Below are 17,271 nucleotides of genomic sequence, written 5' to 3' on the forward strand. Positions count from 1 at the left end.
GGTGACTTTATCCATATTGTAGGTTTCCATGCATCTATGCATGTTCTGCAACATCTTTCACTCATCATAAACAAATCCTCTTTTAGATATTTAATGTAAATATTTGGGCTCCAGGTACACTTTTTTCAATTATGTTTTCAGCCCATATTATTGCCCTTGGCAAATGAAAGGTGCTTTTTTTTTTTTTGAGTTAATGATTGTAGTCACAAGTCTGAGCTTGTACCGTAGAATACATAACTACTGCATGTAAATATTTTTGAATTTGTATAGCAGTGTAAGTGAAACCTTGAACTATAGCAGCCTGGCACAATAATGCACTATAATAATCTGTCTCTAGGATTATAATTATATCTGTCTTGGTGAGAACAAAATCTGACATAATTGATGAGTTATGAATAACAGTAAAGGAGAACACAGTTATTTTGTAATGCCTGCAAGAAGAGTCATTAAATCCTCTGGACAACGAGCAGTTCTCGTCATTCACGATAAGGAATATGATGCTAAAGATATTCACTGGGAGGTACAAAGGAATCCAAGACATCCAATTTATATGGTGAAGGCTGAACCAGAGAAGGTCCAGGTATGTTACAGGAGCTAAAATTAAGTACAGCTAGGAAAGTGTATGCATGTATGTATGTATGTAGGTAGGTAGGTAGGTCAGTAGTTTGGTGGGTAATTGTGTCATTTATCCATATTTGTATCTACATATCAGTCATCTGATTATTAATCATCTCTATTTAATATATCTTTATATATTGCCATATTCATCTATCTTCATCTCTGTTAATCTGTAATTTACTTTATCACATAATCCACTAATCAATAAAGTCTTTCTTTCAATAAATTACAATATCACATGGCCTAATATTGATATGTTTTCCATCTGTCAATATCTTCATCTGTCTTTCCATAATGTTGCTGTGAAATAATGTTAAACATAGTGCACTTATTCAAGAAATGAAGCCCTAAATTATTCTACAATTCAAGTCAAATAATTATATTGTTCCAGTCACAAATCAGGTGACTTGCTGGAACAATGTTATTATTCCAGTCATAGATTACATGACTTACTGGCATGATGTTCACAGTGTTAGAACAATATATTTTCTATGGATTTGGGTGGCTTGAGATTTTGGGGTGGCTTAAGGTTGGAAGCAGGTGGAAAGGGGGTCAAACAATGGTTAGAGATGAAACTGTATGTGTAATTTTAGTCTATGCCATTGTCTAAGCCCTCTTTCACTAACATTAAAAGTGGGTTGGTATCCAGATTGTCAGTACTGACATTTGAAAATAAATATATAGTGGGTTGGTATCCAGGTTGTCAATACTGACATTTGAAAATAAATATATAGTGGGTTGGTATCCAGGTTGTCAATACTGACGTTTGAAAATAAATATGTAGTGGGTTGGTATCCAGGTTGTCAATGCTGACATTTGAAAATAAATGCATCTATAGTCATTTGGTATCCTGGTTGGCAATACTGACATTTGAAAATAAATACATCTATAGTCATTTGGTATCCTGGTTGTCAATACTGACATTTGGAAATGGATATATCTATAGCTCTTTATGCAAAAACCAGCTGCAAGAAATCTAGCCTTTTGGCTATGTATGCATTCCACCCAACTATGCAATAACTATCCCCATTTTATCCCATCTGCTATTCCACTCAACCTTTTTACTACAATTCCAAATTTATCCATTCAGCTATCCTATCCTATCCAACCTTGTAACTACTCTTCACGATATATCCTATCTGGTATTCAACCCAACATTGTAACTACAGTCCCAAATTTATTACATTTGCTATTCCAACAGCCGTGCATCTTTCCTCCCCAGTTTATGCAATCTTTTATTCCACCCAACCTTGCAACTGCTTTCCCCAATTATCCCATCAGCTATTGCACCCAACCTTGTAACTACCCTCTCAAGTTTATCTCATCTGCTATTCCACCCAGCCATGCACCTTCCCTCCCCATTTTATCTCATCTGCTAGCTTGATGTATGAGTTGATCAAGAAAGTGGGATTATTTTACCACATAAACCATTTTCAAACATATTTCAGTGTTCAAAGTCTGAATGGAGTAAGAGAAGCAAAGTGAGCATAATGCACACATATATAAACACTTCAATGCATGCATGGACATGATCATCTTTGGAAGAGCACTTTTATAAACTTGAGAGGTAACAGTCAGTATATATTAAAGGTGCATTTTGCTTAAATTAAATACATGCATGTTTTCTTAGAAATGAAACTAAGGTCATAATTATTTTCGTTATTGTTGCGTCAGCATGTACAGTTTCTGTGCTAATTAAAACACATAAGACCATGATGAGTAGACAGACTATTCATGCTTTTGCTACTAAAAGATCATGTTCCCTTTGTAACTTGAAGTACAACCAATCATTCCAATTATCCCAGATGTTTGCCCATCAAATGGTCATTAAACATTCATGGTTTTGAAATGCATGTAAAATTTAATTAAACAACAGGTAGGTCATTCATAAACCATTATTGCTTCACTTGCAGTTTTAAAAATCTATGATTCTCATGTTACATGTGTCATTATTTGTTACTGCCTTATATGTCTATATAATTGTGACCTATTCTTCAATCCATGAATTTTACATATAGATTGAAAACCAGTTTTCATTTGATGTTATAGATAAATTGAATGCTGTCATTGGTGTTATAGATAAATTGAATGCTTGCATTGATGTTATAGATAAATTGAATGCTAGCATTGATGCTATAGATAAATGGAATGCTGTCATTGATGTTATAGAAAAATGGAATGCTAGCATTGATGTTATAGATAAATGGAATGCTGGCATTGGTGTTATAGATAAATTGAATGCTGGCATTGATGTTATAGATAAATTGAATGCTAGCATTGGTGTTATAGATAAATTGAATGCTTGCATTGATGTTATAAATAAATTGAATGTTAGCATTGATGTTATAGATAAAATGAATGCTAGCATTGATGTTATAGATAAAATGAATGCTAGCATTGATGTTATAGATAAATTGAATGCTGGCATTGATGTTATAGATAAATTGAATGCTGGCATTGGTGTTATAGATAAATTGAATGCTGGCATTGATGTTATAGATAAATTGAATGCTGGCATTGGTGTTATAGATAAATTGAATGCTGGCATTGATGTTATAGATAAATTGAATGCTAGCATTGGTGTTATAGATAAATTGAATGCTTGCATTGATGTTATAAATAAATTGAATGTTAGCATTGATGTTATAGATAAAATGAATGCTAGCATTGATGTTATAGATAAAATGAATGCTAGCATTGATGTTATAGATAAATTGAATGCTGGCATTGATGTTATAGATAAATTGAATGCTTGCATTGATGTTATAGATAAATTGAATGTTAGCATTGATGTTATAGATAAAATGAATGCTAGCATTGATGTTATAGATAAATTGAATGCTAGCATTGATGTTATAGAAAAATAGAATGCTAGCATTGATGTTATAGATAAATGGAATGTTAGCATTGATGTTATAGATAAATTGAATGCTAGCATTGATGTTATAGATAAAATGAATGCTAGCATTGATGTTATAGATAAATTGAATGCTAGCATTGATGTTATAGAAAAATAGAATGCTAGCATTGATGTTATAGATAAATGGAATGTTAGCGTTGATGTTATAGATAAATTGAATGCTAGCATTAATGTTATAGATAAATTGAATGCTAGCATTGATATTATAGATAAATTGAATGCTAGCATTGTGTTATATATAAACTGAATGCTAGCATTGATGTTATAGATAAATGGAATGCTATCATTGATGTTATAGAAAAATGGAATGCTAGCATTGATGTTATAGATAAATTGAATGCTAGCATTGTGTTATATATAAACTGAATGTTAGCATTGATGTTATAGATAAATTGAATGCTGGCATTGGTGTTATAGATAAATTGAATGCTAGCATTGATGTTATAGATAAATTGAGCCAATAACATTGAGTCAACAGTGCTGTTGAGTAAACTAGTGACCAATAGCAAAAGTTTACTTTTTAAAAACCAGAGAGAAAACTATTAAAGCACTTTATCTTATCTTCGACTTTTGTACAAGATTTCACTAATAAGGCACACCATATACATGACTTGCATTTGAAAAATATCCCCACATGTTTTTGGTTTGTTTAATTCTTTTGTATTTATCTTAGCTTTAAGAAAATGGTGCCAAGAATGTGGCCCTGAGTTCACCAAGTAAAGTGAAACCCATCAAAACTGCAAGTTCTTGGGACCAAATTTATTTTTTTAGTTTTGAGAGGTTTTCACTGTGCATATAATATACTAGTAGCCATTATTTTATAATATCATATTTTGATCCCTATTTGGCATTGATTGAAATTCAAACACATGACATTTAACATTACATTATATTTACCCCCAAATTCCCATCTCCTCATTAGCCCCTATATGATCCTTCAGTGCCATGTCATATTATTACCTTGTGTGCTCATAACTTCATGTCATATTACCCTTGTGTGCCCATGACATCAAGGCATATTACCCTTGTGTGCCCATGATATCAAGGTATATTACCCTTGTGTGCCCATGATATCAAGGCATATTACCCTTGTGTGCCCATGACATAAAGGCATATTACCCTTGTGTGTTCATAACATCGTGGTATATTGCCCATTTGTGTCCATGACATCAAGGCATATTACCACTGTGTGTTCATAACATCATGGTATATTACCCTTTTGTGTCCATGACATCATGGCATATTGCCCTTTTATAACAATCATATTCCACTTCAAGTGTTTGGACTATTAGCAGTTCAAAAATGTGTTTAGCCACTTAGAATGGAATGACTTAGATTCTGCCATTTTTTCCACTCTGGTAATTTTTATTTTTATTTGGCATTATATCATTTGTATTGCCTTCATTTTGAGGTTAAATGACAGTGTGTACCCTTATGATATATGCCATTTTATTCTCAAATAGCATAACATATGCTGTGGGTTCACAGTTCTTAGCATGTGAGTTGACAGTTCATAGTATATGCCATGGGTTGGCAATTCTTTACATATGCCATGGATTGACAATTCATAGTATATACTATGTGTTGACAGTTCTTAACATATGCCATGGGTTGACAGTTCATAGAATATGCCATGGGTTGACAGTTCTTAACATATGCCAAGGGTTGACAGTTCTTAACATATGCCATGGGTTGACAATCCAAAACATGTCATGGGTTGACAATTCTTAACATATGCCATGGGTTGACAATTTGTAACGTATGCCTTGAGTTGACAGTTCATAACATATGCCTTGAACTGACAGTTCATAACATTTACCATAGACTGACAATTTATACAATATGCATCAAGTTGACAATTCAAAACAGATGCCTTGGATTGACAGTTCTAAATATATGCCTTGAAGTGAGTATTCATAACATGCCTTGCATTTGACAATTCAAAACACATGCTTTGTGTTTGACCATTCATAGCATTATGCCTCAAGCTAACAATTTAAAGCATACATCAAGTTGACAATTCATAACATATGCCAAAAGCTAACAATTCAAAGCATACATCAGATTGACAATTCATAGCATATGCCAAAAGCTAACAATTCAAAGTATACATCAAACTGACAATTCATAGCATATGCTTTGGTTTGACAATTCATGACATATGCCTTAAGTTGACAATTCATAAGTATGCCTAAGGTTCACAGTTCATCATATAACCCCAAAAGGTCAGTAATTGTAAAATATCTCAGACAGACATCTCCTGCCCTTCTACCCCCCCAAATAATACATTTGTAAACATTTCTGTAAGTTAATTAATATACATTTCTGAAAGTTAATTAATATCTGCTGGTAATTATGTAATTTTGTCTCAGGATTTTTTTCTTCAGGAGAGAGAGAGAGAGAGAGAGAGAGAGCATCAAACAAAAAAGCCATAATGTACAATATATACTAACTTATAATTTGAGTCCAGCTGCAAACAACATAAATCACGTTCTTCTGTCACATAGAACACCGGCAGGCCACAGTTATGTTATTTTTTTTCTACTCGGATTACTCCTAACAAGCTGTAGAACTCCAGTGCATTATGCATTGGCAGATCCAGATATGTGTAGTCTGCAATTGGACTTGACTTATAAGCAAGTACATATGGTATTTATGAGCATACAGTTATGCCTTTTCAAAAAGCTGTATATATCTATTTATAACTGAGTAGCACCTAATTAGGCCTAAAGATCAGCCATAATCTAGGCACTACAAGTGATCTGGTCACAGATTGAAAAAAAGTAACCTCATAGAAATTCATAATTGGAATTTTGAAACTGAAAGACACATTTTCAGAATCAAAATCCAAAATTTGCATGAATTAAATAAAGTAGAAAATACCCCATTTGCTTTGTTGTGGAAAGTTTAATCTAACAAATTTTCACATTTGGATTTTCATCTGTAAGGTTGAATTAGTATGAAATAGTTGAACACCTCAGTATCATCTTGGGACTCTTTATTTTGACTGAAGGACTTCATTTGCAGACAGAGAAAACCGAGAAAGTGAAGAAGAAGACTATGCCGATCTATAAGGGTTCAGACCCTTATCAGGCCTGTGTGACCAGGGGACTGAATGTCATAGCCCGCAATGAAAAGGATGGCTTGTATTATGCAGGTAAAAAGATATAATTAGGTACCAACCAACTAATTATAGATGTATCAAGAGGTGGGGTGGTGGGGTCTGCAAGCATTTCCCTCTTGCCAGATTTCATTTGGATTGACTATGTCTCACAGAAAGAAAACTTAATTTTTCAATATTTACAAAGCAAAGATTTTTGCCACTTTAATTTAGATGGCATTATATTTGTGGTGTGCAACAGGCACTTCTGTTTAATGCCATGTTAGCACTGTTAATTCTATTGAACTTCACGCAGGTCTGCATGTGTGTGTGTGTGTGTGTGTGTGTGCATGTGTGTGTGTGTGTGTGTGTGTGTGGGAGAGAGAGAGAGGACACATATTTACTAGTTTTGAGAAAAAATTACCAGAAAAATCATATTCATAATTCTATTTAATATTCAGTAGTTTACACATATACATGTATTACACAATTATTAGAGGCCAAGATTTGTTATTTTGTTATGGCATAAATGTAGGCACATATAATATTATGTTGATTCTGGCCATCTAGGTCAGCATCATACTGGTAAAGCTGACCACAGTCATCATCAACATTTATATCAATTACATTATTTAAAGCGGTAAGTCAAGAATATTTGACCCTTGACCCTAAACAACAGAACTTATTTGCAGGAAACACAACTCTGACAAATAGTGAACAATTTCTGATAACTTCTGAAAACAGTAGACAAGTTAAGAATATAATATTAATTTTTCTCAGTTAATTTCTTTTTTGTTGCTTTGTCACACGGTTTGCCACATGGTCATGAAATGGTGATGCCCATTGGGGCTGGTATTCCATAACCGTCACCACATCAATGCTGGAAAGTGGCACAAATTAGACCCAGGTCTGCCATCATTTAATCAGCAAATCCGGGTCTATGTTAGGAGTAATCAGAATGACATGCATCGATCTGGGAGCACATTGTGTCACAGCAGATCAGGGTCTATTTTTTTTGCAGTTGGACTTAACTTATGAGTAATTATATAAAGTGTGTTGTAAATTGTTCAGTAACCTATGTGTTACTTTCAAGTACTATGGCTTAAAGTTCTGTGGTTTAAGTGCTTGCATAAATTGTACATGATCTAAACACACAGCTTTCCAAAATGTACTCCCACAAGCTTGAAAAATCAGCCTGAATTAATGTTAAGTACACTATCTGTAGCAGTTATTAAAATAGGGAAAATGAATTTTGCCAGACTAGACAATATCAGGTTCTGAAAGTGCAATGTATGAATTAGAAAATGTATACAAATAAAAAGAGTTATCAGCTCTTTTTTTTTTTTACAATTTACTTCTAATTTACCTCTAAAGTCCACTGAGTGAAAATGACCAAGCAGAGCTAGCAGTTTTTTGATAAGTACACATCTGGAGTATGGCCTAGTTGTATGCAATATAACCTGAACTGCACCCATTAATCATACAGCAAAATAAAGGGAATTAAATGTTCTTTTAACAATACCTAATATATACAAGGTCTGTTTTAAATAGCAAGTATAACCAGTGTAGAAAACCTGAAATTCTTTATCTTTAAAAATCAAACCCTATGCAAAATGGAAACCTGTAAGTGTGCCATCTTACTTGATTTTTAATTAAAAGATATAGTGTGTCATCTTAATTGATTTTTAATTAAAAGACTATATTGTGCCATCTTAATTGATTTTTAATTACCTTCCTTGCAAGCTATGTTGCCATCTTAATTGATTTTTAATTACCTTCCTTGCAAGCTATGTTGCCATCTTACAGATGACATTGAAATACAGCCTATGCATGGGCATTTATTCCACAAAAATTGAATGATATCAAGAAGCATATCTTTCATAAAAAGATAAGACATACACACACACATATATATTTCTTTTGCATTTCTATCATGTAACCTGTGTTACAAATTTATTGTTATTCTCAATAACAATGCAATAACAAGGTTGGCCAAAAAAATGTAGGAGTCTTGTTTATAGGGGAGATAGATAAGTCTGGATGTATTTCTTGTTACGGCTTGAAAATTATCTATATTACTGACTCTCTGTGCCCTTATCTTTCTGTCTTTCTCTGTCACTGTGTACATCTCTGTCCCTTGCTATCTGTCTGTCTGTCTGTCTTTTCAGAGTGAGCTATTATTGTAGAGCCACTTTGTTTTGATGAAACATTATTTTTACCCATGCAGTCAAATTATGGTGTGTAATAGTGAAATAATTACATGATTCATGTTCCATATTAGATGGATTTAGAATTTACTAGTACATGTATATGTAGGTTTAACATTTATGTAAACTGCAATGTACATGGTGTGTCAACTGATTTAAAAAAATTTATTAGGTACATATGCCATACTACCATATTTGTAAAGCAACTAGCTGTCAAACATCATACTTACTGGTTGTGTGGAAGGAGAGAGAGAAACGGAGAGTTGAATGTGTTATAAACAATTTATTAAAATCTACAGGGAATGACTGTTTTTGGAAATGTTTGCCAAGAAACACAACATTTGTAATACTGTGGCTGTAACATATAATTAATAGCTAATGTGTCCTATTTTGGAATGAATGAAGGAAGGAAGGAAAAAAGGAAAGAAAAGCAAGAAAATTAGTGGTTAGTTAAGGGGTAATTAGAATGGATAGATAGAGAGTAGGAGGGTTGGAGACCAAGTTCAGAGAATTTTTTTTGTGACAGTGTAAATCTTGAATCATAGACTTTCATTGTATGAAAATAACAGAACCAATTGGCAGCAGGTTGGAGCATTCTGTGACTCTAGCAAACAAGATTTGATGTCTCTAAAAGCTGCAGAAATTAAAATTAGATATTAGACTGTCTCTAAATAGTAATAATAAATAATAATAATAACCATCATCATCATCATCATCATCATCATCCAGCTGACCATTGTATGAACATACAGGGATAGACACCATCACTTGCCATTTAAAAAAAAACACAATAATATTTACTGCAGATGACATAAGCGGACCTTTTTGCATGGTGGAATTTCCCTATCAACTGATTTTATATTTTTATATTATTCTTCTTATCATAAAGTTGTAAGTTACTTTATATATTTCTTACATGTATGTATAGCCAAGCTCTCACCAGATAATCAACTTGTAATTATTTTGAACTGAATGCTCTGGGAGTACACAAATTAATGGAATGACTGTTATTTACCCATACAAGATGGTGCTAAACTGTTTTCTATCTAATTATTCTTTTTCTTTCAGGGCATGTCCTTGTCACTTTAAGTAGAAAATTTGCAGTGGTTGTGTTTGACAACAATGAGCAGCAGGAGACCATGACAAAATTGATTATTCCAATGGGAGGTTCTGTCCCTAGACCAGAACTGGGGGTAACAACATGTTTTTTTTCACTCTCTTTATAAAAATGTTTCCTGGGTATAAGTCCAGAACTCCCATTCTCCTCTTTACCTGGAGGCAATATATGTCCCCAATCCATATATACATACAATTATATGGCCGAGTGGTCTAAAGCGCTCACCATTCTGGATCACTGCTATCTCACCTCTGTCTGCATGGGTTTGAGTCTCAGGCTCGACTAACATGGGTATGTGAGAAAGCCTGCCAGTAGCTTCTCGTGGTCGGTGGTTCTTTCCGGAGTTTTCCAGGGTTCTTCCTCCACCAGTTATACTGGCTGCCATCTTTTAGCCTATCCTGTGCTGAAAAATGGTGTTAAACCCTACAACAACAATTGTCAGTTTATCTCATTTATCTTAATCAATCCCTGACATACGTGATCCCTTGCTGGATCCAGTGTACTTGAAAGGATTGTTATTCGCCATATGATATCTATTATATATATATATATATAAATATATATATATATATATATATATATATATATATATATATATATATATAAAATTTAGAATTATATTGATTTTTTTCACATTGCTTATTTGCCTTACAAAAATGTCATATTGCAAGTCTACTTTAGAAAGATAACAAAAAACTATTGTTGTTCATATGAGCATAGAAACTAAAGAACAGTAAGCATTTTGCTGACTTAAATATATTCTAGCCTCATTTGCATTATATCCCTTGATGGAGATGGGTCTATAGTAAACAGCTATCTGAAAATGACCCGAGTCAATGAACATTTTCTGATGATGAGCAAAATATTTCACAGCAATCTACATAAAACTGCAAGGAAAGCTGCATTCACAAAATTCTATTATATGTTCCTTTCAGCTGTAAGTTAAAATAGGCCATAAATCCTGCAAAAATCACAGGAGAGATTTGTCAGTATTTTATATCATTAGGTGATTATAATATTATTGCAATTTTACAGCGATTCATGCAAAACGACATGACCAGTTGTATTCACAAGACTTCATCTTTCATTGCATTCAGCTGTAGGATATAAAGGGCAATAACTCTAACAAAAATTATTAGCCCCCAAGTGGTTATTGTTATTATGGGGTTTAACTCCTTTTCTCAGCACACGATAGGCTATGCATGGTGGCCAGTATTAATGGTGGAGGAAGAACTCGGGAAAACCCCGGGAAGAACCATCAACCCATGAGAAGCTACTGGCAAGCTTTCTCACATACCCACATTGGCCGAATCCAAGACTCGAACCCACACAGACAGAGGTGAGTTGGCAGTGATCCATAATTGAGAGCGCTTTAGACCACTCGGCCACTTGGGCACCCCCCCAAGTGGTTCATTGATATGTGCATCTGAAAATGATGACCATAACATGTTCAGAGCTTCATTGCAGTTGAATGAAAATAGTGGCACTAGTTTTGTTTTGCAAGATCTTATCATGCACTACATCATGCCCCAAATAAAAAGCAAAAACTCCAAATACAATTGCTAGAGCACAGCGATTTGTTGCTATTTATATCTTTAATGATGATCATAACATTTCCCAAGTTTAATAGAAACTGACTAAAATACTTTTTGTTGTCAGAAGGTTCTAACATGCACTGCATATTGCTGCATGTAAAAAAGGGCAGTAGGAAAAATAAGCAGGATTTGTCAGTATTTTCAGATGGTGACCATAACATTAAGCAAGTTTCATGGCTAAAAGTTACTGGACTTATGCGATTGTTTCATACACTTCATTAAACTACTGGACAAAAGGGCAATAACTCTAGCAAAAATTGCATGAACTTGTCAATATATGCATTTTCTGGTGATAATCATAACATTTTCAGGTTTCATGGTAATCCATCAAAAACTTTAGGTCATCTGTGCTAACAAGATTTTGTTCTGGATCAAATAGAGAGACAGACATTAGGATTACTATGTACCTGCTGCCTTTAAAGAGGCAAGGATATAAACTACCGGGTAGCTGCATTTAACTTCCAGTTTTCTGTTTTGGGCAACATAAATCTGTATTGGCAGTTTGGGCTATCGGATGGCTATCTGTATTGGCAATCAGGGCTATCTGATGCTTGAAAACAACAAAAAGAGAAGAAGAAAAAAGAAAAGGATTCAGAAAACACTTTGAAAATATGCAAGAAAAAATATATTGTAAAAATTGGAATGTGAACCACAGTTTGTACCAGTTTTTTCCATTTAAAAATGAACCTAAGTTATATATTGTTGCACATTAATAAATAAAGCAGACCATATAACTATATTTTTGCCTTGTGTGTTCATCTTCTCATTATTTACATTCACTTTTCTCATGATGATTATTGGATCAGAGCTCCTTAAGTGTACATGGTTGAAGCAGGACATCCATACTCACTGAAAATGAAAGAAAAAGACCAAAAATTAAATAAGAGAACCACAAAGGAATTGCTTGAAAATGATCTTAAAGGAACGGCAAATTAATTCAAGTGGAGATAAATAAATTATCACTACTGAAAATATGAATGCATGCATAACCTAACAGTGTTATATATATATATATATATATATATATATATATATATATATATATATATATATATATATGGTTACAGTTGTACCAGTATACTGGTAAACTGCATTTTCACTGTATGTTGGTAGTTTCCATCAGTAAGGATTTATAGAGATTCCTGAGGAATCTTGTGTCATCTGTTGTATCTGTCAAAATTAATGATGACAAATATAATTCTAGTTATGATCCATTAATCTTTGACACTTGTCACATGCGCCAGATAGGTGGCCAAATACATTTTGAAACATGTTTGGACAAACTCTAACTTTAAGAAAAATTTCTAATTAATAAACAAAGAAACAAAAGAAAATACAACACATGTCATGTTTGAGTTACAGTATATGTATTCCTTTGTAAGACTGAATCATCCTATGATTTTCAGGAACCCACTTTTTTTTTCTGTCAGAACTATTTGTAATTACTCAGGTCAATATTTTTTTTATTTTGAGTAAGCGTATTTAATGTTTACTAGTCTTTTCTGATAAATATCTTCCCTGGATGTTGGCATCCCACTCAAAGTTTCAGTGCCAAATAATATTGTGGACATAATAAGGTGTTATTTTGCTATCAGCAGGCTATTGACAGACAGAATATGATTTAAAATGTGTCAGGCTCCTCTCCTTGAATATTGAATTGTTGGTACCTAATATATTTGTGATGTACCATGATAATGTATCATGGTACATTGAGAAATACCGCAGTACAAAAATGGTACCTGGTACCTGTCTCTTATATATAAGATTTTAGTGATCACTACACAGCTGAACTATTCTGAAATTCTGAATGTGAAGATGTCTTTTGGCCTAAATACCAACCCATGTTTTTATGTTTTTAAAAATGACTTGTCATCGAGATGGTAAACATTATTTTTAATCAATGCAGATTTCTGTTTCCAAATCACTTTGGATATTAAAAGCCCCACTCCCAAATATTAGGTCTTATCCATTTTATAAAGGCCTCAATAGATAACTCCCTTGTAAAGAGTAATTTCAATCAATGAAATCAGAGTCTCCTGTCATGTTGAATGTCCCTCTAGACACACATTCCCAAAGATGGAGGTTGTAGCTGCCATCGGAACACCTCATGTCACCATGTAAAGCCCATACTAAGATTCATGTGTTACACTGGAGCCATTCAAAAGACAAATTTTACCATCTTTTAACACCAAAAACTTTGAAGAATCCTAATATTGACAACACATTAATATTTCATATGTAGCTACTCGTAAAATCAGAAGAATTTCTTTTTCTTTACTGGTCATATTGGTGTTAAGGGTAATGAAAGGTAGATAAAGCAGCCAAAGCTACCTGGCAGCCACCTATTTTGGAATGGAATATTCAATTTAGTTACTTTAAATATTATATAAATTACCATGTTTTATAGAAAATAATGTTCAGTAAAAGCATTAATAAAAAAATGGAGAAAATTTCACTGGAGAGTGGCATTTGTCCTGTAGAATAAATTGCAGAGATGAAGAAGTATTGTAATGGATGGGTTGAGGACAAGCATATCTGCATGACTTATCAAGGGTGCATGCTGATGAGACCGTATACCTTGCCAGTGTCTACAGATGGTTGAACACATTCTTTTGGTCACATTTTTTGACTTCCATCCTGTGAGACATAAATTTTTTATATGAACTCTGTTAAGAACTTGTATGATGCTGTAGAGCAACAAAAAGTCTGGACTTTTGTTTTTTACAAGAATATGGTTATGTAATGAATTTTGAGTCTTTATTTTAACTTAATTACTTATTTTATATATGTTTTGAAAATTTTAACATTTTTACCTTTTATTTTAAATTTGGTAGGACTGTATGTTTATGTTTTTTTTTAAGCATCTGCCTTCCTAAAATTGTTTCTTACATTTTTTATCACTACAGTTTTAGATATTAACTGATTTAATTGGAACAGTATAGCCAGTATTGTGCTGATATGCAGTTAATGTTTTACTTACATACAATTCATGGCAACCATTTTCACAAGTTGTCCCAAATTACATGTTTATAAAATTATGTAACAAATGACATAGGTTTCAGTTTCTAGCCTTCCATTCGGTTTTAAGTAATTGAATACAGAGGTGATAATAAACTCCATGTAATTTGATAGCATTCAAAAGTGCAAACTGGTTTGCATGCAAAAACAATGCACCTTATTGATTCTGTGCATGTAATAGTTGTTCTAGGATGTATAATACCATATACACTGACTTATAAGTCCAGTCTATCTACAAACAGTACAGACCCATATCTGCCATTGGTTGATGTAATGTCAGATCAGGGTCTATATTGTTTGTTCTACTGATTATTCCTAACAGCATAGACCCAGATCTTTCAGTACATGATGCAGCAGCAGATCTGGGTCTGTGCAGTATGCAGTAGGATCAGACTTATATGTATATATATATGGTACTTTGTGGTTTGTTGTTGTCATTTGGTGTGTACCCATGTTTACAGAGCAGAGATAAATGTGTGTACCTCAGCAAGAACAGCAGTATATCCTTGTAAGAAGACCTTTTGTCTTTAGTGAAGTCAAATTTAAATTGAATTGAATATCAAGAAATTGTCAAAGATAAATGGATCAAGAAAATAAAATAAGATTTTATAGGTGTTTTCTCATATCTGAAAATATTACATGTATATTTTGATTTATAGCTTTGTCCATATTTTTTTCAGATTGGTGACTTTGTTCTTGTGAGAGTTCTCAGTGTGGATGCAGAAAAGGAATGTTATGTTCCTGGAAGAGTGCGGCATATGCCAAATAGACTTGGGGACCAGATGAAGTTTTACACCATAATTATGTACAATGGGCAGGAGGTGACACACTTTTCTCTGACCTAATTGTCTTATGGTAACACCTGCTATAGGATCTAATTAATATTATAGCCAACTGTTCCTATTAATCATTGGGTTAATCCAACTGTTCCCATTCATCATTGGGTTGATCTAGCTCTTCCTAGTTTTCATTGGGTTAATCCATCTGTTCCCATTAGTCATTGGGTTAATCCAACTGTTCCTATTAGTCATTGGGTTAATCCAGTTATTCCTATTTGTCATTGGGTTAATCCAGCTGTTCCTATTTGTCGTTGGGTTAATCCAGCTGTTCCTATTTGTCATTGGGTTAATCTGACTGTTCACATTAGTTGTTGATTTAATCCAACTGTTACCATAAGCCATTGGGTAAATCCAGTTCTTCCTATTTGTCAATGGGTTAATCCAACTGTTCCCATTAGTCATTGAGTTAATCCAGCTGTTTCCATTAGTCATTGGGTTAACCCAACTGTTCCCACTAGTCTTTGGTTTAATCCAGCTGTTCCTATTAGTCATTTGGTTAATCTCTTCCTGTATGTCAATGAGTTAATCCAACTGTTCCCATTAGTCATTGGGTTAATCCAGCTGTTTTCATTAGCCATTGGGTAAATCCAGATCTTCCTATTAGTCATTGGGTTAATCCAGCTGTTCCAATTAGTCATTGGGTTAATCCAGCTCTTTCTATTTGTCATTGGAATCATCCACCTGTTCCCATTAGTCATTAGTCATTGGGTTAATCTAGCTTTTCCCATTAGTCATTGGGTTAATCCAGCTCTTTCTTTTTGTCATTTGGTTAATCCAACTGTTCCCATTAGTAATTGGGTTAATTCAGCTCTTCCTATTTGTCATTGGGTTAAACCAACTGTTCCTGTTAGTAACTGGGTTAATCCAGCTGTTCTCATTAGTCATTGGGTTGATCAAGCTGTTTGCATTAGTCATTGTGTTTATCCTTCTGTTTGCATTAGTCATTGGGTTAATCCAGCTGTTTGCATTAGTTATTGGGTTAATCCAGCTTTTCCCATTAGTTATTGGATTAATCCAACTGTTTGCATTAGTTATTGGGTTAATCAGCTTTTCCCATTAGTTATTGGGTTAATCCAGCTGTTCTTGTTAGTCATTGGGTTAATCCAACTGTTCCTATTTTTCATTGGGGAAATCCAACTTTTGGATAAATGATTCTGAATATACAACCAGCAATACATTGTTATTGCAGTCAAATCTCATCTATCTAATACAAACTAGCAAGAGGAATTAACAGTACATGGTTCAGTGAGGGAGAAATTCCTATGTACAGCTCTTGTGATCAGAGAGAGAAACACAGTATATAGTTCATTTACAAGTGTGATCTATACTATATTTAGCCTTTCTTCATACATGTATCATGAAAGAGGCAAATTGCATTTTTGTCCATTTTAAGGGTTTATATTTATATGCAAATTAACATCAATTACATTGTAGTGTTATTTAATATTTAAATTCAAATCGATGATTGTCAAACATGTTATTGAACAATTAAAGTGTGCTCCAGGTGTTTGTGTGCTGCTACTTTTTGCCATGAGCAAATTAAAAATGACAGAGCAAAGAATTCTTCCAGAAAATATTTTACTGTTCACTCATTGAAAATTATATAAAAATGTACCATTTTGCAAAATGTACCAGTCCACAAAATGTTTAGATATGGTCAAATCTGTTTTATCAAATATAATGCATGATATATATGCTACCTTGTGTGCTTCAATATTTCTTTATAATTTATTCAAGGCATGAGATTGTTATATAATATATACATTCTTTAAATGATGCCCAAAATAAACTCAGTATATTCAATTAAAAATTAACTTTATATCATCACATGCTTGCAACCAGCACTGATGTAGAACC

General features: G+C 33.4%; 1 protein-coding gene across 3 annotated transcripts in view; it reads left to right on the forward strand.

The window, feature by feature from the left end:
• Positions 1-231: 231 nt before the first annotated feature.
• LOC149797886 (uncharacterized) overlaps positions 232-17,271 on the forward strand; it is a 59,991-nt gene continuing 42,951 nt past the window's right edge. Inside the window, exons 1-4 of one of the 3 annotated variants that reach the window (XM_089962918.1) lie at positions 232-580; positions 6,566-6,695; positions 9,914-10,038; positions 15,256-15,396. In XM_089962918.1, the coding sequence (XP_089819044.1) occupies positions 392-580; positions 6,566-6,695; positions 9,914-10,038; positions 15,256-15,396 (585 nt within the window). In that variant the 5' untranslated portion in view covers positions 232-391. The remainder of the gene's footprint in view (positions 581-6,565; positions 6,696-9,913; positions 10,039-15,255; positions 15,397-17,271) is intronic. The other 2 variants (XM_089962920.1, XM_089962919.1) reach the window with 2 other exon arrangements.

The sequence above is a fragment of the Sinohyriopsis cumingii genome, chromosome 6 (assembly GCF_028554795.1).
Source record: "Sinohyriopsis cumingii isolate HCF-2022 chromosome 6, ASM2855479v2, whole genome shotgun sequence".
NCBI classification, from domain to species: Eukaryota; Metazoa; Mollusca; class Bivalvia; order Unionida; family Unionidae; genus Sinohyriopsis; species Sinohyriopsis cumingii.